The following is a 19,438-nucleotide window of genomic DNA, read 5'->3' as shown; positions in this document are numbered from 1 at the left end:
TTCAATTGCAGTTGACATCCTGTATTATTCTATGATTCTGTATTGGTTCAGGTGTGCAGCATCGTGTTTAGACAATCGCACACTTTAGAAAGTGGTTCCCCGGGTATTTCCAGCACCCGCATGACCCCGTACGTATCAGTACAATCGCACTGACTGTGCTCCCTGTGCTGGACTTGACACCCCTGGCTACTCTGTGACTGCCCATCTGTGCTGCTGGGTCCCTGCACCTCCTCGTCCATCCCCAAGCCCTCCCGTCAGGCCGCCCTCAGACGGTCTCTGATCTGTGAGTCTGTCTCTACTTTGTTTGTTCATTATTTTTTATTTATTTTTTAATCCTCACCTGAGGATATTTTCCCATTTATCTTCAGACAGAGTGGGAGGAAGGGAGGGAGAGAGAGAAACATGGACATGAGAGGGCACATCGATGGGTTGCCTCCCACACAACCCTGACCAGGGCCAGGGCCGAACCGCAACCTGGGTGCACGCCCTTGGTCGGAATCGAACCCACGACTCTTTGGTCCTTGAGCTGACACTCTAACTGCTGAGCCAGACCAGCCCAGCTGCTCCTTTATCTTGTTTGTCAGACTCCACGTGTAATCCAAAGCACAGGGTACGTGCCTTTCTCTGTGGGACGCATTTCCCTCATCAACAGGTGGTCTGAGAGCAGAGAGACTCTGAAAGTTCATGAAACGTGAGCCCCATGGTCCCCAGGGCCCTGCAGACACTACAGCCTGGTGAGCAGGCTGACCCCTGGTTTATCTGCTGGACCCTGAGGTTCGGGGAGCGGACGCCGTGTCCAGTGTGGGCGACAGAGGCTGTGCGCTCACCTGCGTGGTTCACCTGCCAGACCAGTGCCCTCCTGGGCTGTCAATCAGCCCGGCAGAGAGGGCGGGGCCCGCGCCGCTAAGCGCGTCCTTCCCAAGTGGGGCTCTGCGTAAGGGTTCACCTACCACTGACTCCACAGGGGTTCACCTGACCACTGACTCCGCGGCTGTGGCTGTCCCTGCAACCTGAGCGTTTCTATGGTGATCATTGCGCCGGCCGCGAAGGGGGGCAAAGGGGGCCATGTGCACCTTGGTGCTCAGCACCTTGGGACACTCATGGGGCTTGAACGTGTGACCTGGGCCTCAGCACCCGCTGGGACTGACGGTGGAATCAGTTTCCTGTTCTCCTTTGGAACCGCAGGCTCCTCCTCCGCCTCTCTGTGGGGGCCCCCCGGGGGGCCCCACCAGGTCGGCCCAGCCCCCCACCGCACTCACACAGAGAGGCTCCGTTCTCCCCATTTCCAGCACCTCACGGAGTGTATTGTACTTCTGCCTGAAACGTTACGTGGCCTCAGTTTGAACTATTATTTCATCGTTTTCTCCTATTTATCTTATATCTTCATGTTAGAGAAATAAAGTGTATCCATTCTACGAACTGTTTCTAAGTGAATCTCAGCGCCTGTCCCTGAAAGATAAGGATGGGTTTTTGTGGGGTTTTTTCCAAGTATATTTTAAAATTCTTACCTTGACTCTGGACGTAGATTTTACTCTTAGCATGCGGCTTTTGAAAAGAGGGAAAAAAGAAAAGAAAAGTAAATTTGATAGTCCATCACAACTGCTTTTTAAAACTGCAACAGAGGCCATAAAACAGTCCCCTTGGACGACGTTGCAAAGCGTCATCTGCACAGCCGCGCAGACCGTGCCTTCGGGACAGTACTGACGCTGAACTGAGGACATGCCGGTGACAGAGCCCAGTTGTGCGCTGAAGCTGAGGATACACATGTGGGGAAACGTGGTTTAGGGGTACACACCCTTGAATGGAAAGAGTACACACCCTCAACTTTGGAGAAAAAAGAAGGGGGAGAGGAGGGGGAGGAAGAGATGGAGCAAGAGGAAAAGGAGCAGGTACAGGTGGAGAAGGAGGAGATGAAGGAGATGAAAGAGGAGGAGATGGAGGAGGAGGTGATGAAGAAGGTGGAGGAAGAGATGGAGGAGGAGGAGGTGGAGGAGGAGGAGGAGGAGGTGGTGGAAGAGATGGAGCAAGAGGAAAAGGAGCAGGTACAGGTGGAGAGGGAGGAGATGAAAGAGGAGGAGATGGAGGAGGAGGTGATGGAGGAGGTGGAGATGGAGGAGGTGATGGAGGAGGTGGAGATGGAGATGGAGAGAAGGAGATGGAGGAGATGAAGGAGGAGATAGAGGAGAAGGAGATGGAGGAGGAGGTGGAGGAGATGGAGGAAGAGATGGAGGAGGAGGAGGAGATGGAGATGGAAAGAAGGAGATGGAGGATATGGAGGAGGAGATGAAGGAGAAGGAGATGGAGGAGGAGGTGGAGGAGATGGAGGAAGAGATGGAGGAGGAGGAGGAGATGGAGGGGGAGGTGGAGGAGGAGGAGATGGGGGAGATGGAGGAAGAGATGGAGGAGGAGGATGAAAGAGGAGGAGATGGAGGAGGAGGTGATGGAGGAGGTGGAGATGGAGGAGGAGGAGGTGGAGGAGATGGAGGAAGAGGAGGAGGAGGAGGAGGTGGAGGAGATGGAGGAAGAGGAGGAGAAGGTGGAGGAGATGGAGGAAGAGATGGAGGAGGAGGAGATGGAGGAGATGGAGGAGATGGAGGAGGAGGAGATGGAGGAGGAGGTGATGGAGGAGGTGGAGATGGAGATGGAGAGGAGATGGAGGAGATGAAAGAGGAGATGGAGGAGAAGGAGATGGAGGAGGAGGTGGAGGAGATGGAGGAGGAGGTGGAGGAGATGGAGAGAAGGATATGGAGGAGATGAAAGAGGAGATGGAGGAGGAGATGGAGGAGGAGATGGAGGAGGAGGAGATGGAGGAGGAGGAGGTGGAGGAGGAGGTGGAGGAGAAGGAGGAAGAGATGGAGGAGGAGGAGATGGAGGAGATGGAGGAGGAGGAGGAGGAGGAGGAGGAGGAGGAGGAGGTGGAGGAAGAGATGGAGGAGGAGGAGATGGAGGAGATAGAGGAGGAAGTGGAGGAGGAGGAGGAGGAGATGAAGGAGGAGATCAAGGAGATGGAGGAGGAGGTGGAGGAAGAGAAGAGGACACAACATGTAAGGAACCAGAGAACAGCACTGGGGCCTGCCCCCTCCAGGGGTGGAGGGTCTCAAGGACGCTGTGAGGACACCTGGATGCCCCTGTGACATCCAGGGAGGGTGGCACTTGCAGGGTTGACCTAGAAGTTCGCACGGAGACAGAATCGGCCGCCGGCTGCTGCGGCGCTGTGGAACGGCAGAAAACCACCGGAGAGGAGAGGGGTCCAGCTCGCGAGGTCATCCGGTGTGGATGTTTAGAACGAAGCTCGGACGCCGAGGCGGAAGTAGCGGCCGTCGAGAGTCAACACCCTTCAGGGGCTGCTGGGTCCAGTCGCCGCCAACGACCGTCTTTCATAAGTGATCACAAGAGACATTTTGGCAAAACAGTCTGGAAAGGTGCGCCTGTGCGTCATGTGGCCGAAATACTATGGCGAAAGGACCTAACCAGCTAACGAGGGGTGATCACGGAAACCAAATCTCTGGTCTCCCCACCGGATGCGTGCGTGAGGGGTGCGGTGTGGTCCGCCCGCTGCCGCGAACCAGGGCATTGCTTCCGGTCTGAGGGCTTCGACCTTCACCCTCAAGTCAGCTTTATGTTTTGGGGAACAAGCCAAATGGCAAGCAGCCCTGACCGGTGGGGTCCCTGTGACCGCATGTACCCGAGACATTGTCGCCAGGGCTGCCCAGCCTGCCCCGCTGCCCCAGACGCAACACAGTTCCCATCAGGTTGAAAAGCGAAAACTCAGAACAACCATTTTCCTGCTTCAGATTTCACCTTGACACCAGTGACACCCAGGTCTCCCGCTGCAGACCGGAACCTGCCATCCTACCGCTCTGTGTCATCCGCAGTGGCCGGGGGTCTCTTGCACGCTCTGTGTCATCCGCAGTGGCCGGGGGTCTCCCGCACGCTCTGTGTCATCCGCAGTGGCCGGGAGTCTCCCGCACGCTCTGTGTCATCCGCAGGGGCCGGGGGTCTCCCGCACGCTCTGTGCCATCCGCAGGGGCCGGGGGTCTCCCGCACGCTCTGTGCCATCCGCAGTGGCCGGGGGTCTCCCGCACGCTCTGTGCCATCCGCAGTGGCCGGGGGTCTCCCGCACGCTCTGTGTCATCCGCAGTGGCCGGGGGTCTCCCACACGCTCTGTGCCATCCGCAGTGGTTGGGGGTCTCCCGCACGCTCTGTGTCATCCGCAGGGGCCGGGGGTCTCCTGCACACTCTGTGTCATCCGCAGTGGCCGGGGGTCTCTTGCACGCTCTGTGCCATCCGCAGTGGCCGGGGGTCTCTTGCATGCATGCTTCGTTAGTGCCATCGGCCAGTCATTCGGAGAAGGCTGGTTCCCTGGGCAATGCTCAGCATCCTCCGAATGCTGAGACATTTCATTACACAACATCAAAAAAAAAAAAAAATCCCATTTGCTAACGTGACCACCGATCTCGTCAGGAGAGTCTTGGGAGGAAGCCGTGCGCCTCTCCGGAACTCTCTCTCCTGCTCGACGACCCACGTTACCATGGGCAACAAGTACTGCCCGCCACTTTCCTTCCCGCCACTGCTCGGTTCACGGGCTTTTGAGAAGCTGCCTGGCAAACGCCCAAGTCTGTTATCCACAGTTTGCTGGTTATCGTTTAGATAACAACAATCGTGTGGCAGAGGAGCTGGCTCCGGGGCACCCCCCGGGCCGCACGGGCCCTTCCCTGCAGGGGAGGCTGCCTTCCGAGCACAGCGGCCGGCTCTCCGTGCCCCCCGTCTCCACACCCAGAACGTTTCGGAGTGTATTCTAAGGTGAATGCGTGACTAAAGGGAACACTGTCAAGATTCTCGTGCTGTCTTCTGAGTACAGGGGGTGGCGAGGAAGTGGGGGGACCCGTCGTGCCTGGGCATCTTCACGAGTGTCAAAGTGTTGGCAGTTTTTGTCCACGTGGCTTTTTCAGGGGTGGAAAGGCAAAGCCGCTTGAGGGGTGAGACCGAGGAGACCCCTAAAAAGCCCAGGCCCACCCTGAGCGCTCCGTGCGATGTGGACCCTCAGAGGCAGGGAGACCGCCAAGCAGGTAACTCAGCGGCCGGGACGCGTCCTTGGTGCCGAGGGCCACAGGCCACACCGCGTGTGCCCTTGCTGGCCCGGCCGGTCGTCACCTCCACGCGCACAGTCGTCGGGGCCTTGGGACGGGGCCCCGGCCGGTCGTCACCTCCACGCGCACAGTCGTCGGGGCCTGGGGACGGGGCCCCGGCCGGTCGTCACCTCCACGCGCACAGTCGTCGGGGCCTGAGGACGGGGCCCCGGCCGGTCGCTCCGCAGGCCGAGTCTGTCCTGGTCCCAAAGGAGCAGCTTCCAGGGCTCAGCTTTGCAAACTGAAGTTCCGTCAAGCAGGTGTGTGAGCAGTGAGGCTCTGCCCCCCGACCAGTGCGCGGTGTCAGGGGCCTGGGTGCCGCGCAGGGTGATGAGCCAGCAGGTGGGCAGTCGGGTGAGCAGACCAGGACGCTGGGCCAGGTACAAAGGTCACCAGGGCAGAAAGTCCCGGGCACCTAGCACTGGGCAAAGCTGGAGAAACAAGGACCCAGCCCCCCGGGTGACCTCTCTTCCCCTAGCACGTCGCTGGCCACGCGGTTCAGACCCCTGACCTTGCCCCCGGCATGTTGCCAGTCATGCAGGAGAGACCCCTTGGAAGGGGCCAGAGGCCAGCCTGTAAGCATCAAGCCCAGGACGATGAGGCTCTGACCCCATCACATACATCCAGGCCTTGGCCGTGTCTCAGTCCAGGCCCAGAAGAGCAGCAAAGCCAGACAGTCGAGGCCTGACTGACCTCAGGCCATGGCACTGACTGACGGCCCCTCCCTGGAGCCCACCCATCAGCAGAGACCACGGCCCCTGGAGGGCTGAGGACATGCTGCTGGGACCTGAAGACAGAGGACGGGTGCTGCTGTCTATGGAGCACACCTGTGCTTCCCCTCCCCCACCCTTCCCCTCCCCCTCTCCCACCCCTCCCCCTCCCCACCCTTAGGTGTTCTTGCCTCTCTCTCTCCTGAGCTCCAAGGGCCCTTCGTGTGCCCCATAACTTGTTTCCTGGGCTCATTTCTTCCGCGACTCACTTCTACCTCTGTGACTTTCTAAATCAACTTTCTCTTACAGTTTGAGTCCTGGTCCTGAATTCTTTCCTAACCAGAACTCAAGTACGGAGGTTGCTGAACCCAGGTCCGGTCTGACCCGGCTGGTCTAACACCGGGTGCTGTTTTCCCTCCAACAAGGGGGCCAGCCTCAGGGGGTCACAGGCTCACCACAGTCTCCCCACCGGAGAGAAGAGCCTCCCGTGTGGGGGCCTGTCGCCCCCCGGGGACCCGGTGGGAAGGTCGGTGGGCGGCTCATCCGCAGAGAACAAAGCGCCCGACTCCTTGCGGCTCTTCAGGCACCTGCTCCGGCGAGGAGGACACACTTGCCCCGGAGACGTCCCCACGCACAGGACACTGCGGCCATGCGCCCCCACAGCCCGTAAACCACCCCATCTGAGCTCAGAGAAAGAAACTGAACGGGAACAGTCGGCTCCTGAGCTATTCTTGCCCCTCAACAGCCACATAAAAAAAAAAAAAAATCAGTGCTGTTTTAAGAGAAGCAACCCAGCCCTGGCCAGTTTGGCTCAGCGGTTGGAGCGTCGGCCTGCGGTCTGGAGAGACCGGGGTTGGGTTCCCGCTAAGGGCATGTACTTCGGTTGCAGTTTGTCCCCGGCCCTGGTTGGTCGTGTGGGTGGCAGCCACTCGATGTGTCCCTTCACGTCGATGTTTCTCTCTCTCTCTCTCTCTCTTCCTCTCTCTCCCTCCCTCCCACTCTATCTGTACAAAAAAATGGAAAAATATCCTCGGGTGAGGATAAAAAAAAAAAAAAAAGAGAGAGAAGCAACCCAAACGACACCCGCACGTGGGGACCAGAACCCGCGCCGGTGGCTGTAACAGGCGGTGTGGATGGGGACCTCGTCGACTCCCGCCAGGTCGCCTTTCTGCTCCCCAACTCCGCCACGTGCCTCGCACAGCGGACCCGGAGACAGACACGTACCCAGTGCCCCGCACAGCGGACCCGGAGACAGACACGTACCCAGTGTCCCGCACAGCGGAACCCGGAGACAGACACGTACCCAGTGCCCCGCACAGCGGACCCGGAGACAGACACGTACCCAGTGCCGGTGCGCCGCCGCCTTCATGGCCTCCGTGAACGCCACGGCGAATCTGGGGGAGCAGCAGAAAGAAGGGGCAGGGTCAGGGCGGAGGGAGCCGCAAGGTGCGGAGCGTGGTCAGATGCGCAATCCACCGTCCTCACTGGCCGTCCCCCGCCATCACGTCCTCTCTGCTCGCGTCGGGAAATTGGTGCATGCGAGAAATGAACGCGCAATGCTCAAAACTTCCTGTCTCCTGTTGGCCCCGCGCAGGCCCGGGAAGCCCGGGTACGGGCGGGCGCACACGGGGGGACCAGGAATACCCTGAGGTGCTGGCCGGTGAGGACGTGATCAAACCTCGGGCCGGGGCACGTCGGAGGAACAGGTGTGGACTCCAGGCATCTCGTGCTGCGCGGAGACCACCTGAGCACGCAGGTAAATGATCGTCGTGATGGCTCCCACACCCTGAGACAGAATGAACCCCACGCGCCCAGGCTGACGTACATGAGGGAGTCAGTGAGGTCGGACGGACCCGCTTCCTTAGGGTGGAGCCCGACGGGTAAACGTCGGAGTGAGGAAAAGGGGCATCCACCTGAGGCCAACACCGGGGGAATGACAGGGGGAAGGGACCTCACTCTGTCTGGAGGGGCGCCCTTCCCTGCCGTCTCCTCCAAGCCCCCCCCCCCCCCGCAAGACCCAGGGACATAAACACAATGACAATCCCAGGCTTCTTATGGAGACTATGAAACGGCCCCTGGCGTTCTGGGGAGAATCCTGCCGATCAGGACCCACGTCCCCACCCTGACAGGTGGCCTCGCTGTCAGAAACGTCGCCGGAAGCCCAGGTGCTCAAACTCCACGAGAAGTCACCCTCACGCAGCTGGGCGTGACCTGGGGAACAGGACGCTGGCGCAGCTGCCCCAACCACGGTGTCGGTTTCCTGGCCCTGGACCCCCGAGGCTCCTCACCTCCCGCAGGGTCCCAGGGTCCTTGCTCACTCGCGTGGCAGAGCCGAGTTCTCTGATAGGACCCGTCACAGGACCGTTTCCACACATTTTCAACGCTCCCTGTCTAACGCGGGTGTTTGCAGTACAATCACCCGACGCTCGCTGTGTTGTAACACTTACAGGACAAAACCCGAATTCTAACGTGCGTCTGAAGACTGTACTACCTAGGGGAAACGTTTAAAGTACAAAAAATGCCTTCTGAAATATTCCTTCTAGGGAAAATGTGACTCTTTACGAGCATCGGATTAAAAGACGAGACACTCGTTACAAAGCCAGAGAAGGTCAACGCCGCGTCGGACAGAAAAGCGTGTCGCGGTGTCCTGTCCGACGAGAGAGGGGGGGTCCCCGCACCGTCCTGCCCGCTGGACCCAGTCAATGCCCCACACAGGGCAGGGGGGTGTTTGAATACGATGCAGTGAAGGATGCTAATGGCAATGATAGCAGACGAATTCGCTCAATACTGTTTCTCCCAAGCAGAACGAATTCCTTCTGTGAGGCAGCACATTACACGGTGCCTGGACCCAAAGGTCACACCTTCTGAGAATGTAAGAACATAAAGAAAACCTGTGACAAAGGTCACTTTCAAGGTGAGCCCACCGGTGGTGTGAACACCTTTGTTGATTCTCTCTCTCTCACACACACACAGAGTGTACTTTCTCTTTTAAAACGGTTGTATCGCCCGGCCGGTGTGGCTCAGTGGTTGAGCATCGACCCTGCACCAAGAGGCCGCCGGTTCAATTCCCGGTCAAGGCACATGCCCAGGTTGTGGGCCCGATCCCCAGTGGGGAGCATGCAGGAAGCGGCCAATCGATGTTCTCTCTCATCAAGATTCTATCTCTCTCCCTCTCCCTTCCTCTCTCTAAAATCAATAAAGAAGAAAAAAAATTTTTAAAAGGTTGTGTCAATGTGTGTCCAGGGCAGTAACCACTCCCACCCTGGGGGGCTAGAAACGTGCACAGGTGTTTTCAATTCCCAGAGCCCCGGACAGGCGGCGTCCAGGGTCCGGGATGTGCGGACCGCACCCCAGTGAATAACCACCGTGACCCCGCTGGGGGATCCAGTGTGTGGCCCCTCGCACGCACCGTCTCTACAGCGTTCAGCCACCTGCAGAGATAAGAACCGGGTCTGACACCCTGCGCTCGGGCGCACCTGACTCCGCGTCGATCCCCGTCCGGGTGCCAGTCGAGGTGGAGTCGATTTGTCGTCGTGTCTCAGTCACAGCTCCGTAGGTCCCGAGAATGTCCGTGCAGTACTGACTGTGCCCCGGGAATTATTCAACTGCAAGGACTATTCATGCCCCAAATTGTTTTTTTCTTTTTTAAATATGCCGAATGAAAGAAAGAGGTTGGCTTTCCATGGAAAGATGAAACCTCCCAGACCATTGTTTCCCTTGGGCCGTGTTGCCGCCCAAAAGTGTTACTGTTGAGCGCCCGGAGTGCCCTCAAGAAGTACCTGGCTTCCTCGAGGACCTTCCCCATCACTTGGTTTTTCTCTCCCTGGTGCACGTCTTCGTTTAAGTCAGTTCCACCGAAGACAACTCCAAAGGGGATGCCATGACCTGCCGAACGCGGACAGTTAACGACGGAGGCGGAGCGCAGCCCCAGAAACAGCCCTCGCCAACCCGTCCCCCCGCAGCGACCCTGGAGACCGCGGCTCCCAGACCACAAGCTGTTGCCGGTTTCGTTTCGTCCAGCTGCCCTGGATGACGGGACAGGGGTGACTTGGCTGAGCAGGAGCCGGGAGTACTCGGGGGAGGCCGTGGCCACGTGGTCAGGCCGCTGGAGATCAAGTGGCTTTATCTTTAAATACACGAGAAATACTGCTCCCGCCGTCTAGCAAGCCCAGCTGATCATCCCTCGGAAACAGGTCAGTCTGGGACTCTCAGGGTTTAGGACAGAAAAACAGAGCTTGGACGGAATTCTCCTGTGGCTCGTAGTAACAGACACCACACACCCACGCAGGCCACGTGAAGTGGGGGCTTGACAGGAGACTCCGGCAAGGACTCCGAAGGTCAGCTAACGATGTCGAAGCAGACGATGGCATCAGACAGACCAGATGCAACCTGAGTCCCCCCGGGGTCCCTCCAGCGAGCGGCATCGACAGACATTCAGCGTTTAAGTGAAAAGAGACCGAGCTCCCCTTTTATTGGCCTTTGAGTTGTTTTTGTCACTCTGAAAATGAGCAGATTCTATCTTTTTCTCTCTGGGGAGGTGGCTCTCACCCTGCAATTTCACTGCTAAGAACCCAGTGTCCAGATCTGCGCACACTAACGGGCAGGAAGGGCAAGGCTGCTGGACACCGCAGAGGCCGGGACCCAGCTGAGATGTTAGAGAGGCGTGGGCGTGTGTGTGCGTGTGCATGTGTGTGTGCGGTGTATGTGTGCATGTGTGGTGTGTGTGTGTGCATGTGGTGTGTATGTGTGCGTGCGTGTGTGCGCGCGGTGCATGTGCGGTGTATGTGTGTGCATATGGTGTGTATGTGTGTGTGCGTGTGCATGTGTGTGCGGTGTATGTGTGGTGTGTATGTGGGTGCATGCAGTGTATGTGTGGTGTGTTCATGTGTGTGCAATGTATGTGTGTGCAAGTGTATGTGTGTGCGTGTGTGGTGTGCATGTGTGTGCGGTGTATGTGTGTGCAGTGTATGTGTGTGTGTGGTGTATGTGTGTGCGTGTGTGTGGTGTATGTGTGGTGTGTATGTGGGTGCATGCGGTGTATGTGTGCATGTGTAGTGTGCGCGCGGGTGGTGTGCATGTGTGGTGTGTGTGCGTGTGTGTGCAGTGTGTGTGTGTGTGGTGTGTGTGTGTGTGCACACACATATTAATACTCAAAGACTGACAGATCTACTGTGAAGTGAAAAATCAAGTGCCTGTTGGTCAACATAGTACATGTGTGCAAACAGGACAAATATACATTTCTAGATACACACAAACACACATGCACATGCACAAACATATGCATACACATGTACACACATGCACACACACACACACACACACACTGGCTGTCGGTGTCTCTAGAGAAGGGACGTGGAGGACCACAGATCTGGCACGAGGAAGACATTTAGTTTTTCCTCCACAACGTGTCGGACGTTCACACCCTCCCTGTGGACGTGCAGGACTTTCCGGCAGCTTTGCAGACGCAGAGGACACCCAGCCCAGGTGCCCACACCCTGCCGTGGGGGCAGGCTGCAAGGTGCTGCGATGGGGTGAAGGACGCCGGCATGTGGGACACACATGGATCCTGGGGACTCGAGGGGTGTCTGTGGAGGTAGGGTCAGGGCCCCGAGGACGTCCCTGTCCTATCCCTGGAAGCCCAGAGCGTGCTGCCCCGGACAGTAAGGCAGGTTGAGCTGAGGTCAGCTGACCCTGACGTGGGGGGACATTAACCAAGAGCTCACGTCTGCTCAGCTGCAGTACACGCTCCACAGCTCTGTGTCAGCTGGGTTTGCAAGTCACTTCTGGGCCACTCATGGTCAGTGTCATGTGTCACCCTGCTGGGTGAGGGGATGCCCAGAGAGCTGGTAACATCACGTCTGGTGCCTCTGTGAGGTGTCTCGGGGGAGATGCGTCTGCATCGGATGACTGAGTGCAGAAAGGCGCCGTCCCTGGGCAGGCGCAAAGCCCTCGGAGGGCCGGGCAGGACAGCGTGCGGGAGGAAGGGCCGACTCAGTCTCCACTCTGCAGGGTGCCACCTCCTCTGCCCTCGGACAGGACTGTAGGTTCCCACTCTCGGCCTTTGGACTCGGACCCAATGAGTCTGCCAGCTCCTGAGTCTCGAGCTGGCAGAGGGCTGGCCGCGGACCCTGTGGTCGCACACCACGTGACCTTGTAACGCACCTTTACTATCCAAACACATGCTCTTGCTCCCCCGGACAACCCTATGCCCCCGTGGACGAGACGGCCCAAGGCTCACAGGCTGCCACCCCCCGGACACGGGTCAGTCTGCAGCTAACCCGGCGACCGGACTCGAGTGCTGTTTATCCGGTCGCTTCCCCTACGTCCAGTCCGTGCGTTGAACCTGCCCTAGCGTCCGAGGCCCCTCGTCGGAACGAGCGGAACGAAGTCTCTCATATAGGTGCCCACTCTATGGTGTGTGCGAGTCCTACTTTCACTCCTGAAAATGACGCTGAGTTAGGGAACATCCACCCAGAACACGCGGGGTACACTCTGCGTGCCGTAAAGACGGCGTCCGGAGGAGCCCAGCCTCCTGAGCACCGTCAGAGCGTTCTAGAACCGGACCGGGGAGGAGAAGGCACCGCGGAGAGGTGACCGGCTCCTTCCTCCGGGAACTGGAGACGTGGGAGGAGCCGTTCCGTCCACGTCTTCCCGGACGGGGGAGCCCCTGGATGCAGGGCCCGCCTGCAGAGGGGAAGGGGTTACCTCGCAGGAGCCGGCCCCCCCGGTACAGGTGGAGAGCCAAGGCCGCCTCCAAGCCCTCCGCCTGGATGAGGGCCGCGACGGCCGCCGGGCTGTCAAAGTCGAAGGCGTCTCTCAGAAGGCACACGTGACCCGCCGCTTCGAGGTGGTCCCTTTATCAAGACAGACAGACAGACAGTGAGAGAGAGAGGTGGGCAGGAGCATGACCACACCACAGGCTGCCGACTGCGATTTCAAAACAAAAGATGGTTGAAACCGAACAGCTGACGGTGTGTGTTTTCTGGGGTGTCCACCTGAGGCACAGGACGAGGCTCCCGGTCAAGGACAGCAGCCGTCCTCCCACTGGCCTCAGACACCGGGGGCTGTGGCCGGGCGGAGGGCAGCGGGGGAAGGGCTGCTGCAGGAAGTGTCGGCAGCCTCCGGGGACCAGGGACACGGCCATTTCCCAGTGACACTCAGGTCACCAAAAGGCTCCTTCCTTACGGCCTCGATCCGACCTTTTCTCCTGACCCTCCATTGGGGGTCAAACAGCCAGACTGTGTTCGGGTGTCTGCAACTCACTTCCCAGTAAGGCCCTGTGGGGGTCTGACACAGGAAACGGGGGCCCGACGTTCCCGATGGCCGTCCCACCCGGGGACCGGCAACAACTCGGGGACCGGCGACAACTTGGTCCACAGCCCGGCGGGAAATCGGTGGTGTGCTTGCTATCTCGTTGGGGGGGGGGGGTTGAACAATAAAACATTGTCCCCTGGACAACATTTCAAGAATGTTTGACACATTAAAGAAGTAACACGGGTCTCAGAATCCAAAGAGGGGGTCCCTGTGTGAACTCCGCACGAACCCTGGCCTGAGTCTGGATGGGTGAACTGGAGAGACCCCGGCCCCTCGGACCCTCGGACCCTCTGGGGTTAAGGGAGACCCTGACAACACAAGGGGCACTATCTCTGTGCATGTATTTCTATCTACTTTAAAAATGCGATTCTAGGGGGACCCCTGCACAAGAGGAGACTGCTACGAAATCCCTCTTTTTCACAGAAGGAGGAAGGACCAGGGACGGAACAGGCAGAGACCCGATCAGGATGGGTCTCGAACTCGAGTGCTGGCTGAGCTCAGACTAATGAAGTTGGTGAACTGGGAGGGGGAGGGGAAACCCAGAGACACGGGGAGCCCGGCGCCAGCCAAGGGAAAGGTCCCCCCTGCGGGGGCTCGTCCCTCGCTGTCTAACAAGGTGAATGATGCCAACCGAGCACCTGAAATGCAACCAGTCTGAACAGACTTGTACACATACCACTAAGCAATGATTTTTTTAAAATCCTCACCCTTAGGATATTTTTCTATTCATCTTCAGATAGAATGGCAGAGATGGAGGGAGAGGAAAAGAAACATCGATGTGAAAGAGACACATCGACTGGTTGCCTCCCGCAGGACCCTGACCAGGGCCGGGGATGAACCGAAACCGAGGCGCATCCTCTTGACCGGAATCGAACCTGCAACTCATTGGTCCACGGGCCGACGCTCTAACTGCTGAGCCACACCGGCCAGGGCGACACAATAATGATTTTTATAGTAGATCTAGGGGACGGGTTATATAGGGGAAATCATGAGTCATGGGGACTCAGGGAATTGGGTCACGGGCTTTGCTGATCGGCTGGGCTGGGGCTGGAAGTCACTGCTCCCCACATTGGGTCCTGACGTCGGCCAGGGCGGTTGCTCTGTCTGGTTTCATGAGGGTGGGGCCACACCACCTTCATGGGTCTGGGGCTGAAACATGACCGAGGTCAACACGGTGTCTCCAGTTAGACAGAAACCGTTCCCTTGATCCACAGACTTGGGGCTTTGTTCTCCGCGACAGCGTGACGCTGACCAGACCCGGCCGGTCCCGAGGGCTCACTCATTACAGAGCGAGCGGAACGTGGCCACGTGGGGAGCCCGTGGGGTGAGGCGTGAGTCACGGAGCTGTCAGGAGGCACAGAGACAGCTCGGGTTAGGGGAAGAGTCACAACAGGGACAAGCGGATTCTGTTCGGTTCAGCTCCTTCAGGCCGACGACGCCGGTCATTCCCGTAGCCCTTCGACAGTTCTGCCGTCTGCCCTTCCCCTTCACTTTACTGAAAAGAATCCGCACGGCTGTCACCATGACATCCTTCCCCGCGTCCCCTTCCTAATCCCCGAGGGTCCCCGTCACTGCCCTGAGGCAACACAGCCGCTTCAGACCCGGGAGTGTTCCGGCGGCTCCTGCATCAGAGCAGCCCACTGTCCACTCGCCCCCACCTCCCCCCGGTGCAGCCCCTTCCAAGTGTCCACCCCGCACTGCCTTGCTGGGCCTGCACTGGGACCCGTGCCTGACAAGGAACAGCTTAGCCAGGATGGGACCTGGACCCCAGAACGAGCCGCAGACTGACTCCTGCCCCCACCGTCTCGGCCTCAAGCTCAAGCCTGCCCACCTCCAGACTTCACGTTTTTCCTTCACTGACTTTAGAGAGAGAGGAAGGGAGAGGGAGAGAGAGATGGAAACATCGATGAGAGACAACATCGGTTGGCCGCCTCCTGCATGCCCCCCACTGGGGGTCGGGCCCACAACCTGGGCATGTGCCCTGACCGGGAATCAGACCAGTGACCTCTTGGGGAATAGGTCGACGCTCAACCTCTGAGCCACAGCGGCCCAGCACCTCGACTTTTCGCAGCATAAGCCGCTCAATTCCCCCCACTGCCCAGCTCGGTCTGCGTTGAGTTTTCAGTTACGGCGAGAATCTCTGACACCACAATACACTAGGCCTTAGTGTTCGCGGCTGGTTTATGGACAGTTTGCCCGGACGTCAGTCCAGCTCTCTGTGAGCTGTCACGACTCTGCCGCCGGTGCCTTCCCCACGCGGCTCCGTTACTTCCAGGTAATCTGTGTGACCGGACGCTCACGCTCGTCTCCCGTGGGGACAGATGCTGGAACCTTCTTCAGGGACTCGGGGGGCGGGCGGGGCTCTACCCCGGCTCCCGGGCAGCCCTGCGTCCACTGGAGATGCCTGATTGTAAATATTTGCTGAACGAAAACATGCAGTTACTCACCTCCAACAACCAATACTTGGGTGGGGTGAACTAGCCTCTTCCCATCCACGTCATGTACATCCATTATCCCAGAGTCTTCTAAAGAAAACGCTGGAGAACTTTTATTTTTTCCTTTTTTCTTCCCAAATGTTGGCAGTCCCAGAATGACAGGACCAGCACAGTGAGGAGGGGACAGAGGCGGCGCCTCGGGCAGACCAGCTCCGACTTGGCTCCCGCCCCCCCCCCCCCTTCGTTTGCACAGGGCTTCTGTTTGCTACTGTTATCGCAAGAGTTTCCACTCCAATAAAAACACCGTCATACACCCTGTCCTGGCTGCACACCCTGTCCCGGCGGCAGCCACCGCCCACGGCGCCGAATCCGGACCTCAGGGACGTGGCGTCTGAGTTCATCCTGATGCCAACTGGCATATCTGTGGGTTGAACGGCCCCCAGACCTCCCCCCGCGGACCCGGGGAGCCTAAACCCCTTCCCCTCCGCTCAGCACCCGCCCTGTGCCAGAGGAACTCTGCAGACGGGAGTCTAGGACCCCAGGGCTCCGGAGGCAGCCGGCCGTTTGGGTTAGAAGAGGGGCCGGAGGGGACAACACCTCTCTGGCAATGGGCAGAGAGTAAGTTCCTCCGGGTGTGTGGACAGAGGTCCCGTCTTACTCGGCTCCGCCGGGGCAAAGGGGAGGCAGGTGCGCCCACCGCCCACTGGCCCGCTTCCTCTGCACGGAGTCCATCTTTCATCGCAGGCACGTGTCAGTCAATGACTACAACTCTGCGGCACACCGAAAACTACATTTTTTGCCGATCTGACCCCAAAAATGGGTATAATTTTGATTCAGTCCCACGGGACAGCTGGTGTTGTGTTGGCTGCTGTCGCTGTCCCTTGGACTACACGGGTAGGGCACACTTTCAGGATCCTGGCGGAGCAGGGCTCCCCGCCTGTGGACCCTCGGGCAGGCCAGCCTGCAGCTGGAAGTCTTTCAAGGTCTCTGAGGTCTCGTCCTGCTGCAGCACAGCAGAGGCACCGTTTGAACCAGGGGCACCCCCTTCCCCTGGTCGCTGGAGCAACTGTGTGACTATGTTTTACATCCATGACCTGGACTTTGTTTTCCTGCTTTCTGACCTTATTTTGTAACTCAGCAGAGCCGCGTGTAACCAGGACCTGTGCTCTAACCGGAGCTGAGCGGAACCGGCTCTCCTGGGTCGCTGAGGATGGCCAGGACTGTGAGGTTCCTCTAGAAATGTGTGCAGCCTCGGGGGTTGGGGGAGCACACCCCCGGGGATGCACCTCACTCTGGCCCGAGATCTGCAACCTGCTCCTCCAAGTGGTGAGCAGAGAGCACCGGGACTTGTCACCGCCCCTCCCCCCAGGCACACGGGCTCAGCTGCACACCCTCTCTCTGTGACCTCATTTCTAGTACTGGGGTCCCCCAAATCACTATATTCTGTCACCCCAGATCTCTGAGTGGATGCCACCAGCACTATGTGACATGGCTCCTTTATCCTGGTCGCCCCTGAAATGCAACCCCCCCACTGGAATCGGCTCCCGGAGAGTGGAGAGCTCATTTGTCCCTGCCAGACACCCCAGGTGAGGATGGCGCCCTTGAATCAGACCAACGGTGGCCCCCCCACAGTGAACACCCTCCCTGTGAAATCCGTTGGTCCTTCTCATCCAGGACCTGCAGGAGCAGGACCGCTCCGGGCCGAGGGGCACCAAGGGGCGGGGTGGCCCGATCGCTCATTTCAACCACGAGGAAGCAGAACCACCGCAGGAAAATTGAGAAATTTCACGGAGCAGGTCGGTGTGTGGAAAGAAAAAAAAAAAAAAAAAAAGAGCTTGCATTCAGCTCAGGCTGTGGGGAGCTCCCTCCGGCCCTGGGGGCGGACACACAACCCGGGCCCTTGCAGAAGAGAAATTTAAGTGTTAAGGGATAACAGGCCAGCTGACCACCGCTGCTCACCTGAAACTCATATAAAATTGAACGTCCACTGTTAATTGACATTTTTAAAAAAATTTTAAACTAAAATTAAAACAAGAAACAAAAGGTAACCAGCCAGGAAGGCGGATGGAGACGGGCTGTGCGCGAGGGGGAGGGGCGCTCCGGCCGCCGGTCCCAGGACACCGCGGGGAACAGGCTTCAAGGGCGAGGGAGGGCATGCGTGCTCGCTGACACCCCACCCCCAGCTCCAGGGGTCCCTCGGTCACGCTCCGGAGTCTGCGCAGACGCCGCTCCAGCCAGGAGGCCTCCCCAGCATCGGCCGAAATGGCACCTGCGCACGCGCACCCCTCGCCCCGGTTACATCACACATGTCACCGGGTCCACGTGTGTTCGCTCTGCCCTCCGGCCCCCACGGGGAGGTAAGCATCACACAGACCCGCCTTGGTTTTCGTCCGCTGTATCCCCAAAGGGACGCAATACACCGAAAGCCTCGGGCAGGACACTCCCGCGGTCAGCGTGGGGCGCACGGGCAGCCTCTGCGAGGGGCCCCGCCGCGCGCCCAGGGCGAGTCCCCGCGGGGTCCCCGCTGCAGCCCGAGGGGCCCGGGGGGCGTAGGTGGGGCCGGGAACCTGGGCTGCGTCCCGCGCTCCTCCGGCCCCCGCGCCCCCGCAGGCCCCGCCGCCGGCCGTTTGCGCGCGCGGATGGCGGAGGCCGCGCCGAGAGCCCCGAGCCCGCCGCCGCCCCGGCCCGGCCGCCGCACCTACCGGACCCGCTGCGCCGTGACCGCGTTGCCCGTGTGCGGCCGCAGCACCGCCAGGAACAGGAGCCGCATGCCGCCGCCGCCCGGCCACCCACCGCCCCGCCGCGACCGGGCCGGGGGCGGGGACGGGACGCGGACCCGGGCGGAGACGGCGGGGCTCGGTTAGTCCCGCCCGCAGCTCCTGAGGCCGCGCCCGCGCTCGCCGGTTTCTGCGCCGGGGATGGGGGGGGGGGGGCAGGCGCGCGGGCCCGCGAGGGGGCGTCTGCTGGAGGATGGGGTCCGGGGCGCGGGATAGACCGAGGGAATCGGAAAGGACCGTGGGAGGTCCCGTGGGGTCCTAGGCCGCCAGGTGTGCCTGTGGCTCTGCTCCCAGGGGGACGAGCACCCCGGTGGGTTCCGGTCCCTCCCACCAACCCGGGGCCACAGGTCCGCCGCGCGCGCGCGCGTGCACATGGGGACCGGGGCTGGTTGTGGGTCCCCCCAACGCAGACACACAGTGACCAGGGCTGGTTGTAGCCCCCCCCCCAGACACACGGAGACCGGGGCTGGTTGTGGGGCCCCCCCAACACACACACAGGGACCAGGGCTGGTTGTGGGCCCCCCCCCCAGAGAGAGACCAGGGGTGGTTGTGGTTGTCCCATGGGGCCCAGGATAGGTGGTCCCCACCTCAGTGGCTCAGTACCAGGGACCAGGTGGCCTGTGTCCACTCCCAAGGCCCCGGCCGCAGGAGTTCCTGGTAGCTCTTGGACAGCAGAGCTCTGGCCACATGAAGCCGTCATTCTAGAAGTGGCCCAGCACTAAGGAGCCCGCCCCTTTTGACGTGTGAAAATACAGAGTCCCATTGAAACGACCAGGTTGAGCGAACACAGGCAGCAGCAGACCGGAGGTTGGGAGCGCCGCCCATGGGCAGCAGCAGACCAGGAGCTGCCCGACGCCTGGGCACAGAAGGGCAGAGGCAGAGGACGGACTGTCCTGCCGGCTGCCCAAAGCCTGGTTGGTGCAGACGCTGCAGCTTATTCCTGGCTCCACAGTCGGGGACCAAGGCTCACTCCCTCTGCCCAGCTCCCTCCTCTGGGCCTGCTCTCAAGGTGGCCTCTCCTGGCAGCCCAGCTGCTGGAGCCCCGCCCCCAGGCCACACTCCAGGCCACAGCA

The 19,438-nt window shown here is 59.8% G+C and overlaps 1 protein-coding gene across 1 annotated transcript in view; it reads right to left on the bottom strand.

The window, feature by feature from the left end:
* GLT1D1 (glycosyltransferase 1 domain containing 1) overlaps positions 1-18,358 on the bottom strand; it is a 29,857-nt gene extending 11,499 nt beyond the window's left edge. The window contains exons 1-5 of the mRNA XM_036276397.1: positions 18,291-18,358; positions 12,545-12,693; positions 9,619-9,724; positions 7,182-7,233; positions 1,509-1,545 (exon numbers count right to left, since the gene is read on the bottom strand). Coding sequence (XP_036132290.1) covers positions 1,509-1,545; positions 7,182-7,233; positions 9,619-9,724; positions 12,545-12,693; positions 18,291-18,358 — 412 coding nt within the window. The remainder of the gene's footprint in view (positions 1-1,508; positions 1,546-7,181; positions 7,234-9,618; positions 9,725-12,544; positions 12,694-18,290) is intronic.
* Between the last annotated feature and the right edge of the window lie 1,080 nt (positions 18,359-19,438).

This window comes from Molossus molossus, unplaced genomic scaffold (assembly GCF_014108415.1).
Source record: "Molossus molossus isolate mMolMol1 unplaced genomic scaffold, mMolMol1.p scaffold_m16_p_22, whole genome shotgun sequence".
Classification (NCBI taxonomy): Eukaryota; Metazoa; Chordata; class Mammalia; order Chiroptera; family Molossidae; genus Molossus; species Molossus molossus.
This window is presented reverse-complemented; position numbering and strand designations above follow the sequence as displayed.